The 12,113-nt window shown below is 51.3% G+C and overlaps 1 protein-coding gene across 2 annotated transcripts in view; it reads right to left on the reverse strand.

Moving 5' to 3' along the window:
- Positions 1-12,113, reverse strand: part of LOC146202244 (uncharacterized) — a 369,509-nt gene that overhangs the window by 282,889 nt on the left and 74,507 nt on the right. Inside the window, exon 2 of one of the 2 annotated variants that reach the window (XM_084588034.1) lies at positions 12,009-12,063. The exons of the other annotated variant lie outside the window; for it this stretch is intronic. Coding sequence (XP_084444160.1) covers positions 12,009-12,063 — 55 coding nt within the window. The remainder of the gene's footprint in view (positions 1-12,008; positions 12,064-12,113) is intronic. 2 annotated transcript variants of the gene reach the window in all.

Genomic DNA, 12,113 nt, shown 5'->3' on the forward strand with positions numbered 1-12,113 from the left:
CCAGGCTTAACCAAGCTAAGCCACTGCCATTTTTTTTTATACTCAACCCAGCATCAAGTGACTACGTGGTACCAAACTGCGTCATGAACGGCTCTACGCTTCTTATCCTGCGTGTTTGTAAACGTTTACAACTGTGCCTCTGTGCGTGGTGCACTTCAGTTCGGATTAGCTGCACGACACCCTTCTTTATAGACCGCCTCAGGACTACCTAGTGAAACTTTTTTCAAGGGCTCCGCCCCCGAATGGGAACAGCGATCCGCCCAGACTAGAAATTTGTTAATCATGGCACTTGTTGAGGAGAGGCGGCTGCCTCGTTTTGGCATGCTCGCATTTTGACTGCTCGCAGTCTGGCATAACTAGCCGCGTTTCTCCCAAATACCACGAAGAAGGGTCACTGCAATGATGGATCGATCGGTTCTACCACTGTACCAAGATGGATTATCACTAATTTATCGCTTGATCGAGCGATCAGTCAATCGATTGGTCAGGAAGCAGTCATTGTAGTGATTCATCACGCATCAATCTGTTGCCGGCTGCACTTTTTTCCTTTGTCGCCAGTCATTCATGCATGCGTTCCCATACATGCCTTAAGTTAAACGCAACCAGAATTACCCTCGCGCCTCCTTTGACGTCTCTCTCCAGGAGCGCACGTGAACGCATTTCATTAGATAAACACATAACCGCCGTATCCCCAAAAGTAGACACAGCGACTAAGCGAGCCGGCAGGTGGGTGGGTTGGTCTCCTCCTCCCCGCTCTGACCATTACGCGACGATCGACAACGGGGCCGGCAGGACAGAGCCACAAAGCAACCCCCCCCCCCCCCCCCCCCCCCCTTCACTCGACGGTGGCTTCAGTGTAATCCGCCTTCGCACGCTGCAAGAAACCAGTAGAAGCGGGCGGACGAAGAAGAAGAAAGCAGCCAGGATAGATGGTTCGCCGTCACACTCTAAATACACGGGCCGTACACAGCGAGGAGCGCGCGGGCGACCGAGAATAGCGGTTCACCAGCCGGGGAACTGAGGCTAGGCGGCGCGAGCGCGTGCGTAACAATCGGCCGCCGATTGCCGTGTTGCTCATCGCGTCCGCTGTAACGCCTCGGCTGAGCTCAATTCGGGATTACGGCACAGCGCGTCACGACACGCCTCGGCATATCTGAGGCCGGCCCCCGCTACGAACCCAGAAGGAAACTGGAACGGAGCGGCTTAATGGCCCGCACGACGAGCCGCCCGCTCGGCGGCGCACCGCCAAACGACCTCGGCGTGCCATCCCTCCTGCGTACAACGAGCCCTGTCAACACGCAGGAAACGGACACTGCTTGCTCAGCTGCCGCGTCGCGACTACAACGTCCGCAACTACGATGTGTATATACGCAAGACGAAGACACCACTAGGTCCCGTTAAGTCCATCAACAAATTCGATTCCACCATCTACATACGCGGAACCTCTCAAAACACCATCACTGCTCTCTGCGCAAGGCTACATGCTTTCGAGAAAATCTTTGCAAATTTCCCCGCAGGATATTATTCGCTACGTACTCGCCGAACTTATTCCTATTCCCAACATTCAAGCAAAGCGTTCTATCTTCGATGCCAACTTCGAATGCCGGTTCGCAGAGGGAGGTGGCAATTGTGGAACAGACCATCTATCCTATCACTTGTTTGGGTAAACAGAAGCCACTGGCTCGGCTCCGGCCAGCGGCGAAGGGCATCAGACACCTGCGGCATTTCAAATTTAATGTCGTGTCCAACGAAAGACATTCGCCTCCGGTAATTACATTTTGTTCGCGACGCTGTCAAGCGACAAACAGATCTGCCAGCGTCCCGTCTTCCTGCAGGCAATGAAACAGTGATGCCCTTTCAGTTCATGACTTCCACTAGACGATATTATTTAAATTTGACAATGTGATCCATTTCTTTGACTTTCCCGTGTATGCGCTCGAATTTAATCTCCGCGCTTCTCCCCCTCTTCCCTCCCCCCTCCCCCCTCCCCCCTAACTCGTTGAAAATTGGTACTTTCTTCTTTAGTGCTTCTGTCTTCTGATCCTCGACGAGCTTGGAACTCCTTGTGCATTCCTGCAAACACTATACTATTTTCCGAATGATAATACTAGCAATGGAAACTGAAAAATGACTGTGTATTGTATCCTCCACTATACATACATTAGGCACCAAGCAAGTCTCATTATTTCATTGGTAGGGCAAATAAAATAAATGCCCCTAATAAACTGCACAAGAAGAAATTGCCTTTCGACAAACCATATCACCGTTCTGCAACGTCCAAGTTCATTCGAACGCGAATGCCGTGGGGTTTTCAGCAACCGACATCAAATTTCGTGGCGTGGCAGCAAATGATCGGGTTCGATAGCGATAGAGGCACTATGCTGAAATTACCAGTTTAAACAAAGCGGCTCAGCTCAGTGAATTAGAGAGGCCGAGGATCAGAAATGGCTCGTATCGGAGTTGAATCCACGCCCAAAACAAGATCCCCGTGCCCCTCGACATTTCGTCATTCCCGACAGCGTTGGTCTCACTCTCTCCGGGCGTTGGCCGCTCAGATCTCCGTGCGTGAAGGCAGCGCGCACGCAGGCATGAAAAGGAAAACAGAGACGCGGCGACCTTTCCGAGATAATGTATGCAAAATATGCTAGTTACTTTCGCCTGTTTACTTACCAATGAATTCCACGAAGCCCTTCCTGCTTGGCAGCGTTTGTGTTTACTCGGTCTTCGCGAAAGCGTGCACTTTTAAAAAGACGCGGCGAACGTTTCAGCTGTTTGTCTTCTACAGCAAGAAGAAACATATAAAAGCAAATGCACCCAATCCAAAGCCGAAGCCAGATCTTTGAGGAAATAGATTTCGAACCGATTTATAAAACACAGCGGCCACGAACTTTATGTAGGCAGGGGCATACCGCATACAAGTTAGTGAAACAATGAAGCAACATTGTAAAATGTTACTAAAAGCATGTACGTAGTTGGCCTGACCTCACCGAGCAATGGTAGTAAACATTACAACCCGTAATTGCACGCGGAAAAACAAACGCTTAGTGCCTGTTTTAGAAACGGTGGCGGTTAAAGAAAACAGACTAGCGATACCATGTTTGTCCCACAGATAAAGCAATGAAGTCTAAATGAAATATTTTGACCAAGTTATTACAAAAAGGAGGGAAAGAAACACTGATTTATGCTCTCTACTTCGGAGCTCGAAACGCATCTAAGGAAAATTAACGCCAGCCCCCCGCAGACACAACAAGCAGGACGATCCCCTTTAAGAACACTTAGCCGCAAATGCTTTGCATAGACGCCAGGAAAATAACTACCTTCGCGTTCACTTTCCGATGTAAGCTTATCAAGCTCTGGGATTACAAGTTTCAGGAAATTCGACAATGAAACGTTTTCGCCAAATCGAATACGCATCGCGCACACAATTGACACTGACACCGGTGGAAGCAGAGCGGCTACTGCATAAAAGCGTGTGGCTGAAGGAACCGAGGGCGAGGGCCTGTCGCCTTTGAACACAACTGACTGCTGAGGCCCATGCCGTGCACTCACAGCACAACACGGAGAGCGGTCGCACACCGCTGACACGTACTACGTATGCGCTGTCTCTTAGTGCAGCGCAACTATTAATCACAGCCACGATGGGTAGGCGAAGACGACGGTCATGGTAAAACACCGATGAGATTAAGTATACGTCGATGGATAGCTCACTATATCTGCATGATTAAAAGTGGGTGAAATAATTCGCGGGGCTGGGGTGTCCACATGCCTTAGCTGGGAAGCACTTTTATTTCCCACCTGCTCTTAGCAACGACAGACGCTGTAGCGCTGGCAAGGGATTTGGGTTCCGCCGAAATCGAAACCGCCAGAGAGAACACTGTCCACGCTTCGCGCAGCGGCGCAGGAGTCGCATGCTCTTTTCACAGCTTTCTGGTGGGAGCGACGAGCGCACGAAGATAGCCCGTAACGCCCCGCCGGGGTGGTGCAGTGGTTACAGCGCTAGACAGCTGTGACCAAGGATGAGGGATCGAATCCCGGACTCGGAGGCCGCTTTTCGCTGGAGGCGAAAAACCAGGCGCCCGTGTGCTGTGCAAGGCCAAGGCAATGCTGTGCAGTGCCTTGGCCTCGCCGACTGTTGTATTTCATTATTTATTATTTTTGTTTTCTCGCTCGTAGCTACGCCAATACGACTTCATTCACGTAGTCAGAGTGATGGATGGCTCAGGGTCCGAGCTGCGCAGCAGGGTCTCCCAGGTGTCTCTACAACCTATATTGTTCGTCCTCCTGGGAGAATACGGGCATTCCCATATTATGTGGTCGAGGGTCCCTCTCGCCCCACAGAGATTGCACTTGTCACTCCTAGCCTCAGGGAACATGTGGTTCGCCATAACCGGGTGCGGATATGCATAAGTTTGCAGTCGCCTCCACGCCACTGTTTGTCTGCTGTTTAATTTCGGGTCTGGTGGGGGTACCAGTCTACGATCCAATCTGTAGTGCTGCGTGATCTCCCCATATTTTAGCAAGCGCTCCCCGCTTCCTCGGTCATCAAGTGGCCCTGTAGCGGCTCGGCGGTAGAGATCTCGAGCCAGCTTGTGGGCCGCCTCGTTGCCGGGGGCGGCTTCGTGCGCAGGAGTCCAAATTATTTGAATTTTCCTATCCAACTTTTTCTGGCCTAGGATTCTGGCTGCTAAGGGCGAGATCCTGCCCTTGCTAAAATTTTGTATGGCAGTTTTGCTGTCACTGATGACAAACTTCGCTTCCGTTCCGACGCAAGCTAACGCGATCGCAGTTTCCTCGGATATTTCTATGCTCCGCCCGCGCAAAGTGGCAGCTGTCACGGGATTGCCCCGGCCGCTGACGACCGTTGCTACCGTAAAACTGCCACCACCTCCTGCCGCGTCTACATAGGCCACTTCATGTTCCGAAATTTCGCCGAATCTAATTTCTAATGCTTGGGCTCGTTTTTTCCTCCTGTCTTTGTTATATTCCGAGTGCATGTTTTTTGGCAGCGGGGGAATCACCAAATTTTGTCTGACTTCTCTAGCTACCTCCACCTTGACCATGGGACCCCTATCCGGATTTAGTCGTCAAAATGACTCTTCCTGTCTTCGTGGTGCTAAGTCTCTCAATTTGAGAGGTTCGCACCGCTTCCGCCAGTTCTGCCCATGTGTTGTGTACCCCTAGAGCCATCACTCTCTCTGTGGATGTGCATATGGGCAGTCCCAGCGCTTTTTTTACGCATTTTCTCATTAGAGACTCAATTTTTTCTTTTTCCACCGCTTTCAAATCTAGATACGGCGTTGCGTAGCTCACTCGGCTGAAGATGTAGGCCTGTATCAGTTTCATCAAATTTTTTTTTCCTTTAACCCTCGGTCTCTGTTGGCCACCCGCCTAATTAGGCACAGGGTCTGCATCGCGTGATTCTCCAGCCTCTTGATGGTCTCGCCATTATGTCCGTGTGACTGGAGAATCAAGCCCAAGATTCTGATTTGCTCGACTATTGGTACCTCGTTACCCGCCACTTTAATTTTGATCACCGACGGTGCCTTGCACCTTAAGTGCTTCGGATTGTATATAAACAATTCTGATTTCTGCGGCGAGCACGCTAGGCCTCTCTCTGCCGCGTAATCGACTATAATGTCGGTGGCGGCTTGGAGCAGGTTTTCGACGCACGAATCACTTCCCCGGTTGACCCAAAGGGTGATATCATCCGCATATATACTAAATTTTAATCCTTCGAGCTTTGCCAATTGCTCGGGGAGTTCCCTCATAGCCACGTTGAAGAGTAGGGGGGACAGCACTGATCCCTACCTCTATTGCGGGGGATTCCAGCGTCTGGAACTTCATGCAGGCCGTTCTACCCATCAGAAAGTCCCTGATGTACCGATATGTGCTGGTACCTACATTAATCTTGTTCAGCCCTTCCATAACCGCCTCATGTTTTACGTTGTCGAAAGCCTTCGTGAGGTCGAGCCCCAAAATTGCTTTCTTTAGACTTTGAGTCTATTATGTCATGTTTGATTTGGAGCATGACGTCCTGCGTACACAAGTGAGGACGGAACCCGACCATCTCATGTGGCCACAGATCACCCTGCTCCATGAAGCTCATCAGTCTGGTCTGGACGACGTGCTCCATCAATTTCCCCACGCATGAAGTTAAGGAAATTGGTCGTAAATTTGCCAGTTGAGGAGGCTTCCCTGGTTTCGGTATTAAAATAATGCTTGCCGTCTTCCACTGTTGTGGGAGCTCGCCTTTTTCCCAACATTCCTGCATATACTCCGTTAGATACCTAATGGAGTCATCATATAGGTTCCTGAGCATTTTGTTCGTTACTCCGTCAGGGCCTGGAGCCGACTTCGTTTTAAGTCTTACAATCTCCGCCCTCACTTCCGCTTCTGTGATGGGGGCGTCCAGCGCCTCGTTAGGCGCTCCACCATAGTCAGGAAGTGGGGTTCGTGAAGTTTCTCCCACATACGTCTCAATTAATTTGCTCATGAAATCATCATCGTTCCCTTCGAAAGCGTGCCTCGCTTTTGCCAATCTTATACCAGATTGCGTCTTCGAGTTGTCTGGGTCCAACAAGTGCCGGAGGAAGCTCCACGTCTTGGAGAGGTTCATGCTCCCCTCCATTTCGTCACACTTGTTGTCCCAATTTTGTTCGCATAATTTGAAAGTATAGTCTTCGATTTCCTTATTATGTCGCGCAATCCTTCTTCTGAGGTTGCGGTTCCATTTCTGCTTTTTGAGACGACGCTCCATGCTCTGCTTAGCTTCCCACATATGCAGAAGACGGCTGTCCGCAATCTCCGGGGCGTTATCACCTTCGAGCAATTTTGTTGCCTCTGTAACGTCCGATTTGAGCGCCGTCGCCCATTCCTCGATGCTTCTGATGGGCTCTAGTTCCTGAGCCCTCCTGATATCTCTAAATTCATCCCACTCAACGACGGCCGGCGCGCGAGCCCGGCGTGTTGTAACGCCTTTCCTCAGTGTGGAGACAATTATGTAGTGCCGTCGCTGCCAAAATTTTGATCCGAATTATGCCATTCTTGACCTTTTACGTTTTTCGAGAATGTCAGGTCTGGGGATGTATCCTTACTGACGCTATTGCCCACCCTCGTTGGGCTCTCGGGGTCCGTGTTCAGAGTGAGCCATAGGTCATGCGTATCCTCCCACAGCTGTCTATACCTTTTGGGCACTGGTGCGGGTACCCCCATTCCTGGTGATGTGCATTAAAGTCCCCCGCTATCAACAGTGGCTGGTTGTTTGAAATTTTGAGGGCCTTGCGAAGCAGAGCTCTGAACCTCACCTTCCTTTGACTGGGTGAGCTGTATAAATTTAGAATGAATAGACTAGGGTATTTCTGTTTTCCGGTTAAAACTTCTACAAACACGTTCTCGATCTCTCTCGACTCTAGATCGTGTTCAATGGCTGCAATGTTTCTTTTCACGAGTGTTGTGACCGAGGATTTCTCTCCCCTGCCACTATGAAATGCCTGATATCCTGACAATTTTGCGGGCCCCCCGGTTTCTTGGAGAGCAATTGCCAATGGAGTCTCATCTAATAGCAGAAGGTACTGTTGCAGAATCGGCCGCTTGCGCCGGAAGCCGCGACAGTTCCACTGCCAGATTTGATTTTCATTTGCGTGCCTGGCCATTTTGCAGTTGCGAGACGACCTGTTCTATATTTTGTTGTCACCCGTTTATGGCGGCCATCTCATTCCTTAACCTTTGGTCCTCGGCCTGTTTCTGAACTGCCCCGAGGACAGCTGGAATTTGGGTGTTGATATGGTTCATAAATTCACTCATCTTGGCATCTAACCTTTCCAAATTTTCCATCCTTTTCTCCATAGCCTGAATAGTGAAAGACAAATATGAAGCAATGCATCTGAAAGGTAGCGTCCTGACAATGACACGCACGTTTGGTGCATGCACATACACAAGCAGAAAGAAACCCATCTAGACAATGTAGTCGCGCACGGCTGCAGTATGCAACACGCTCTTCCCCGTCTGTGGTGTCTCTCTTCCGTGAAAATGCGACGACCCTCAACACACAAGGTGTGCGCAGTCATATGAACGCGAGATTAACCGTTTGCCGACTGAGTTGAAGTGAGACGTCACCGAAGCACAAAGTAAGACCTTGTAGATTCAATGTCGAAATCTTAGAGCCTATAGTCTGCACTTGTACGCTACCAGAGTGAATCTAGCCCAACCGCATGATGTTTTACTTGCTCCTCTCACAGGAAGGTTGCACAAAATTATATATTTGTATGCGGAAGTAGCGGTGGCGTTTGAAAAGTGTGTGTGGTTAGTGGCTAGTCTAGCCTATTGTGAAACCAGTCAGCTCGAAGCTGGCACGATCTGTACAGAGCTCCGACCTCGTCACCCAATTCTCTCTCTTTCCCCTTACGCACTCGTTCGATATCTAGCCCCCAACTTCATTCCAGCGTCCTAGAGCAAGAACGAACGACACACTACGGGACAATGGCCGGGAAGCCGCTTTCTTCGCGCCTTCTTTCTCCCCGGTGCGCGCGGCCACCTCGCGGGCGCTAATCGCGGGCCGGCCGCGAACCGAAGGTAACAATTGGCAGCGGATTGGCGTCGTACACGCGTCGCTTTTGCGAGACAGTCGCGACTCTTCTTCCTCTATGCTTCAGCGACGGCGACCCACACACGCGCGCCGGCGCAGCTGGTCCTGGACCGACACCGCTTCGGTGGACGTCGCGTACTACACACGGCCGCCCAGCTTGACCAACGGCGCCGAAAAGCCTCGCGCGCACAGAGATGTAATCCAGCCGGCAAGCCGACTGTCGCCTTCCCGCCGGTCACGGACGGTGCGGAGGCCTTTCGAAACCGATTTCGAGCGACGTCACGCGCGTGCGATAGCGCGCCCGGCCCGTTCTCGATGAACGGGCCCCGGACAACGCGCGCCGTCCGAACGCTCAAATCGCGACGGACACGCGGCGCGAAAAGCGACACACGCACGCGCATACAATACGCAGCGCGCGGCGGCGCATTTAATGTAGGCGCGGCGTGCGAGGCGGACCCTGACCCAGAGGGGCAGATTATGCGCCGTGTCATTGGCGACCGATGCGACCACGGACGGACGGCCGCCCTTCGCACCGCCATAAGGCGCCGGAATAGGAAGAAAACAGAGCCAAACACGGATCCGTCGTCCAGAAAAGCAGCGAAGACACACGGTGGCCACGTCGCGCGAAGTGCGTCTCCTCCCTCCCCTCTGACCCCGGCGTAGAGAGTGCAACAAAATGGGTCATTTTGAAGTGCCATTCGCTACGGACGACTGGGAAGGAAACGCCGCACACGCGCGTTACGCGAGGACTAGAACATTTTCTTTTTTTTTTTTTTCTCCTTCGTTTTTAATCCTCCGAATAAGTGACAAGGTACCGTCGGACGACTGCTAGGTGAAGGTCAAGACAGGAAAGAAATGAACAAATCACGATGTAAGCCTCCTTTTCAAGGCGCTACTGCTATCGGGGCATGAAATCGGCAGCGTGTGGACAACGTCAGGAAACTAGGTGCCTCTAAACGAGCACGAAATAGGCAGCGGGGACCAACAAGATACCAACCCCATGAGCTCGACGGCGCGACGCGAGGCAAAACGAAGTTCCCACCTATAGGGAATCTGAACTGCATAGGTAGCGCTGTAATTGTCCCGCAGCGGGCCTCAAAAATGCTGCTGTCAGCCGCTTGGTTCGCGATAAACGACCGAGCATATTCACCACTGTTATAGACACGCATGTGACAGATAACTTCCTTGCTCAGGCGCTCTGGATGTAGCCCAGTTATCTGGCTCACGCCATGCAAGGCTTCGACAGAGCGTACAATATAATTCCTGTAAACTCAAGCAGGTGGCGTGAAAACGCCTTAACGCCTCAGAAGTATTTGCTCTTCTCGCTAGGATATGTGTTACGGCGCGGCAATCGACACAGCAGACTTCATTGCAGGTTGCCTATAAGCGCTCCCTCATACCCCCAATGCTACTGTTAAAGAGAGTCGAATATACGACAGCGAGGCTTAAAAAAGTACAAACAAAAGGCTTCAGCGGAACGTCTACAACGGGACGATGTAGTTGGTGTCAGCGAGCCATCCGAACCGAATTCGCATTGTTCCACGTGTCTTCCCACACCTCCCCAAAAGGTTCCGCTTCTCTAACGCTGACCGTGGGCAAATTGAGCACCTTCGCACGCAGACAATGACGCCGACTTTTTATCATTCTTTAACGAAAAGTAAGCGCTTCACAAGGCGTTCGCCCTTACGTGAAAGTTCCGTGAAATCGTCATAAGGTAGGGTTTCCAAAAGCGAAATGCATGTGAAGCGACATTGCACGAGCATGAAGACTTCGACTGCACAGTGTCAAAGCCACCTATGCGGCTGGCGCAGGCTACTGACGTCAGAGTGATATTTCACTCATCTCGATTAGATTAACGTCCCTCACGTTGCACGAAAGCATTGCTAACGGTACTTAGTAACTGTGATCAGCCCTAATTAGTCGAAATATCTACATTTAATTGAACAGGCGATGGTCCAAACGCAGCCGTACCGTGGTCGCCACCAGTTCAGCTAGCGTGAAACTAGAATTACAATAGTCTCAACTTCACCTTACACGTCAATGCATCTATCGAAACGATAGTAAAGGCATGGAAAGCGACAGTGGAGGACAGAGGGGTGCGATTAAGTTAAAAAAAAAAAGAAAAGAAAAACCCGGACAACCTCAGCCAGAAGTTCGAGACGCGCCGAAACCCTGTCGCGTAGAGCAGCAGATCGAGGGGTCGAGTGGGTTGCGTTCCCCTCGGCCGCCAGGGGTGGTCTTCGGCAAACAGGCCGATCACGACGCGGGGACCGCAGCCTCCACGCCTCTCCTGCATGGGCCGCGTGCCGGCCGCGCAGCGGAACGCGGATACGCGAGCCCGCACCTGGCCCGCGAGAATCGGCCATCCGCGCTTGGAAAGCGACGGAGCACCATTTTAGCGCACCAATCAGGCATACGCCACCTCGCGTCGCGGCTCGAAAATAGCGGCAGCCGTGTCTCCTCGCGCGCACTTCCCCATCATTTCTTAGCCAACGCTCGCAGTACGTTCGAGACAACCGACCAGCTTGGCGCGCAGCACGGCGGACGTGGTGGGAAATCGCACAGCGAGCATGTACCCGAGAGAGGCTAAAAGGGAAACACGAGCACGCTGACACGGGACAGGACGTCTCGGGAGAAGTGCCCGCGTGTGAAGCGCCGTCAGTGGGCTCGCCAGTCCCAGGCAGCAGCGAGTGACTCCTTTCGGAGATTTTTCCATGCCGCTACTAGCAGGACTATGAGAGGATGATCCAGCGCATGTTGCTGTGTCCGCCACACGCGAGCTACTGAACTGGGGTAGGCAAAGAGAAAGGAGATGGTAGCCGCTGCGAAGCAAAACGTCTGGAATCGAGCATTAAGCTAAACAGTTCCCACGAGACTCAAAACAGCCGAGCACCCTCTTCCGCAGACGGTCCGGGCAGTGCAGCGCAGAGACGCCTACCCCTGCAGCGAAAAATTTTACACGAGCTCAATTAAGTTCTGATTTTGGGCTAGCTGGTTCGCGTTGTATTTGTAGAAAGAGAGCGAAAAAAAAAAAAAAACTGACAGGGGGCACGCTTACGGGCAAGACGGGCGCTCTAGCTATATAGGCTGGTCAATAGAGCCCACAAAGAACGTGTGCCAAATAACAAGACAGAAATCTGATCATTTCCTCTGACAGCTTAAAAAGGGGGCAGGGGGGGGGGGGAGCTAAAATTTATAACAAAACCTGCGCACACAGTTAAAAATTAGTTGCAAATCAGTGACAAGCTACATGACAAGCATTTGAGAGAAACCTAAACTCCGCCTTTAAATGACTATAGACACCTCATTTTTGGGTTCGTGTATTATCTTTTGTAATGATGTCTAGGACATTACTGTACACGGATCACCACGTCACATTCGCCTACGACTGCTGAATAATTTATAATCAAATTTCTTACCTTACCTGTTTCGGTTTCGGTTTCAAGAGCCGATCGATGGCTGTGACGTCACAGTGAAATCTAGGTAGAGAGAGATTAAAATACAGCAATATAATCATTGGTGTGTCATT

Source organism: Amblyomma maculatum, chromosome 1, assembly GCF_055883805.1.
Source record: "Amblyomma maculatum isolate TAMU_Amacu chromosome 1, ASM5588380v1, whole genome shotgun sequence".
Lineage (NCBI taxonomy): Eukaryota > Metazoa > Arthropoda > Arachnida > Ixodida > Ixodidae > Amblyomma > Amblyomma maculatum.